General features: G+C 34.3%; 1 protein-coding gene across 1 annotated transcript in view; it reads right to left on the reverse strand.

Moving 5' to 3' along the window:
- Positions 1-2,289: 2,289 nt before the first annotated feature.
- The window catches only part of LOC106789248, a gene marked incomplete at its 5' end in the record, with an annotated part of 73,993 nt that continues 71,907 nt past the window's right edge, over positions 2,290-4,375 (reverse strand). The window contains 1 exon segment of the mRNA XM_014753312.1: positions 2,290-2,414. Coding sequence (XP_014608798.1) covers positions 2,319-2,414 — 96 coding nt within the window.

The raw sequence follows: 4,375 nt of genomic DNA on the forward strand, positions 1-4,375 counted from the left end.
AACGTCCGAAGGATTTGTTTGATTTTTTTTTTTTTTTACTTTTTGTCGTTGGTTTTCTTTCCTTTGCTTTTTTATACGCTCGTATAAAATATACGTTATTATCGTAATATTAATCGCGATAAAATAACATACCCCCCCATTAATTGTCTCTCTTTTTTACTTTCTCACTTTCTCTTTTTAAATTTTTTCTGTTTTTTTTTTTTTTGTTTTGTTTCTTTTTCTGTTTCTTTTTTTGTAAGCACTAACTTAAATTACAAGCGTAATATTTACAACTCTCTAAGAGGGTAATTAATCTTTCCTTCTCTCTCTCTCTCTCTCTCTCTTTCTCTCTCTCTCTCTTTCTTTCCATCTTTCATTTTCTTTCTTTCCTTCATTTATTTTTTCTTTTTCTTTTTCTGCATTTGCCTTCGTCATTATCGCCGTATTTTTTCTTTTTGTTTTTTTTTTTTTGCGAAGTATTTATGCCAAAAAGTAAAACGCAACAAAAATATTTCTTATTTGCAATAGCGCATATTTCCCTGTTCCTCGTGTGGGATTTCCTTTTTTTTAATTCTTTTTGCGTTTTCATACTCTCTCTCTCTCTTTTTCTCTCTCTCTCTCTCTCTCTCTCTCTCTCTCACATTCTGTTTCGTGACATGTGTGTATTAAGAAAAAAAAACACGTTTATAATATAAATCCTTCGTAGAATTTTCGTTTATCACGTACGGACGGCCTGATTACCTCTATAATAATAATAATAATAATAATAATAATAATAATAATAATAATAATGATATAAGCGTTCAAAAATTTTTAAATGATTTTTTTTAACAATTAAATTAATTAAAAAAAAAAACGAAAATAAAAGGAATGGGGATGGGGGAGGAGAGAAAAAAATTAGGAGGAGGAGGAGGAGGGGGAAACAGGTATACATATAACATTTACAAATTTGTTATTTGCTACTTTAATCGGATTGGTGATTAGAAAGGGGTTGGTTAACATCGAAGAAATATCATCGGACTCGTTTTATTTCTGTTTTTTTTCTTTTTTTTGTTTCTTTGCCATTTCTCTCGTAACTTTCATTTCCATTTTCGATTAGGTATTGTCCAATTATCAGAAATAAAAAAAAAACTTACGATGACAGACACAATAATAATAATATCCATAAAATCGTTCGAAACAACGTGATTCGTGATATTATCACAGATTACGATGAAATCAGGGGGTGGGTAGGGGGTAGGGGGAACCAAGAATAACAAATACAATAATTGTCGTTAGTTTTGTTATATTTTATGGGGAGGTTAAGAAGTGGTGGTGGTGGGGGAGGGACGACGACGTTAATGTAAAAAAAAAAAAAAATAAAATTAACGCGTTTTATTTTTAAACAATTGATTCATATATATATATATATATATGATCGCACAAATAATTGATAAAAATTATTTTTAATAAGTGATAATATTAATATCGAATTTAACTTTTGATTAAGATGATACGCGACAACATATTCCATGGGATTTTTTTTTCCCCCTCGAAATAAAAATATCGTCGACACATTTTTGTTTCCTTTTTCTTTTTTTTTTTGTTCAAATTACGAATTGGGGAAAAAAAAATACGATACTTGTAGCTCGATACGTACGTACGTGTCATTTCATATTTGACTATCAGAAAAAATCACAAATTGATTTAACCAACGAACGCGTTCAAATTCCAAACAGGGGGAGGCAGGGTAGTGCAGACAGGGGGGAGGGGTAAGATAGCAAAACGTTTGATTTTCTCTATTCACCGATATTATCGCATTCTCTCGATAATATTTCACCTTCTCCATTCATCCCCCATAAACCCCCACGCTCCCTTCTACCCCCAAACTCTCATCGTTCCGTTTAGTTCAACGTGTTTCTTCGATTGATATTCGAAAATTCGCCAATGTTCGTTAGAAACGGACGATACACAGATTGTTAATAGTAGTAGTAGTATTAGTGGTAGTAATAGTAGTGGTATATATGGCATGGAACGATCCTGAATTATTTGTTAGGCATTTAAGCTATATACATGACGATTTTCTCTCTCTCTCTCTCTCTCTCTTGTTCTCTTTCTCTCTTTCTATCTATCTATCTCTTTCTCAGTTTTAAATGTGTATATATATGTGTGTGTGTGTGTATGTGTATATATATCCTTAAAAGGAGATCGATATGTCTCGTTGGTGGGTTGGCTTGGTGGCTTGGTTGGTTCGTGAATCCCTGGGGGGAGGGGTTTTTATAGGGAAGACCATATTATTCCTTTGGTGGTTAATTTTTCTTATTTTTTTTTCTTTCTTTTTTCCTTCCCTCCCTTTGACTTTATTCCTTCGCGGACAAGGATCCATTAGTCAACGCCATGACCGGGCCAGAACTTCCCCTTGAGTTAGCGTCGGAGTTGAGTTCCAACGACGAGTCCTGAAACGAGAAAAGAGAAGAGAACAAAAATATATATATATAGTTGATTTTAGTGTTGGAGTAAGTGAAAAATATATTATTAGACGTTAAACTATTTAGTTGAAGAGAAGAGAAAGTAGGATGGGTAGGTGGTAGGGTGAAGGGGGGTTGGAAGTCAAACTAAAATCTACAACTCGTTTCGAACTACGATAAATCTGAACGCCTGTCGACCACCACCTTTACGCCTTTTTATCAATCCTATTTTTTTTGTTCTTCCTACTTTTTATTTTTTACCTCTCTTCCCCACCCTCTCCCCGAATCTACTAAACCATCAGATTTTAATTCGACGAATCGACGTCGGGTTCCTTTTTTTTTTTTTCGACTTTTCTTCGGCCCCGTCGTTTCGTTTCCTTTTTTTCTTCTTTCTTCTTTTTTTTGTTTTTATTTTCTTTTGTTCTTTTCTTTTTTTTTTTTTTAAATTTATTATTGTTAAATTTAATATTATTATTATTATAGATTATATTTCTCGTAAATTAAATGTTCGTATTATTACCTAATGGAAAATAAATTGTTCTTTATTGATCGAAACAATTATAATTAATCGTATGATCGTGTTAGATTTATTTTACTTTGTTTAACGTTTGTCGAATTTAAAACGATATAAACAAACAAACAAAAAAGAACAAAACCATATGATTTTTGTTATACCTAATTACAACGTTTAAACGTCTCGTCGTTATTCGCGTAGAAATTTTCGAATAATTTCGTTTAATTTCCATTTGAAAAAGATGAAAAATAAATATAAGAAAGCAAAACAAAAACAACAATAAAAAAGAAACAGAAAAGATCACGTGTATATTCCAATATACAACACATAGAAACACACGGAACGGGTAGTGCATACCCGCAAAGCCTGCAGGCGTCCTCATACCACCCCCTACCCCACCCCACCACGTTCGACGTTGCTTTACGATGATATAGGAAACCATAACTGGTTTATGCGGTCATTACACGCTTGTGGCCAGCTTCGGCGATACATTTGGCAATGATCGTCCGGGTGTACGCGTGAAACCGAACAGTACGCCGCACGAATAGGAACAATACGTGGAAATGCGAACGAATGAGTGAGTGAGTGAGTGAGTGAGTGAATGATTGCGAGAGAGACTGAGATAGATAAATAGATAGATAAATAGAGATAGAGAGAGAGAGAGAGAGAGAAACAGACTGCTGAACGTTTGGTTAGCTCGCCAGTTTGATTTATTGTCGCGAAGAAAGCTTTTCCGAACGATCCTTCCTCTCTTACACCAGACACATACATACATATATATACATATATATACATATATATATAGGTATACATAGATAGATAGGAATACCGTTGTTGATCGGTTTACGATCGTTCGTAATATGCTTTCCGCGTATTAGTATTAGTAATAGTAGTAATAGTAGTAGTAATAGCAACAACGAGAACTACTGCTTTTAACAGTTTCGTCCTTGCTGTCTGGCATCCCTTAGCAAGCACAACTCCCATCCCTATTTTGTCCGTTTCCTACCCTCTGGCGATTCTCACTCGCCTAGCTCGCTCACCCGCCCGTTCGTGGTATCGGTCATTAGGAAGTTAAAGGGGTCCATTACAGTCTTTACGATCTGCCATCCACCCTTTCCACCTACCCTCCTGCCAGGTCAACGTAACAGCAGCATCTCGTCTTACTATGGTAACCCATGGAAGAGAATAACGCTTTACTTCTCTAATTATACACACCGAGAATTCCTATGGTCTAAGAAAATTTTTCTACCGGCAAGCAGTTTCCACTGAGATTACTCTTTTTCCCCCTTTTTTATTTTTCTCTTCTACCCCCTTTTCCTTTTTTTTCTTCCCTTTACGTCGCTACTTTTTTTTTCCAACCTCCTGTATTATTATTATATTATATTATTATATATATTGTATATATAATATAATACATGCTATGTATATATATTAT

This window comes from Polistes canadensis, unplaced genomic scaffold (assembly GCF_001313835.1).
Source record: "Polistes canadensis isolate GaletaPanama2010 unplaced genomic scaffold, ASM131383v1 scaffold_172, whole genome shotgun sequence".
Classification (NCBI taxonomy): Eukaryota; Metazoa; Arthropoda; class Insecta; order Hymenoptera; family Vespidae; genus Polistes; species Polistes canadensis.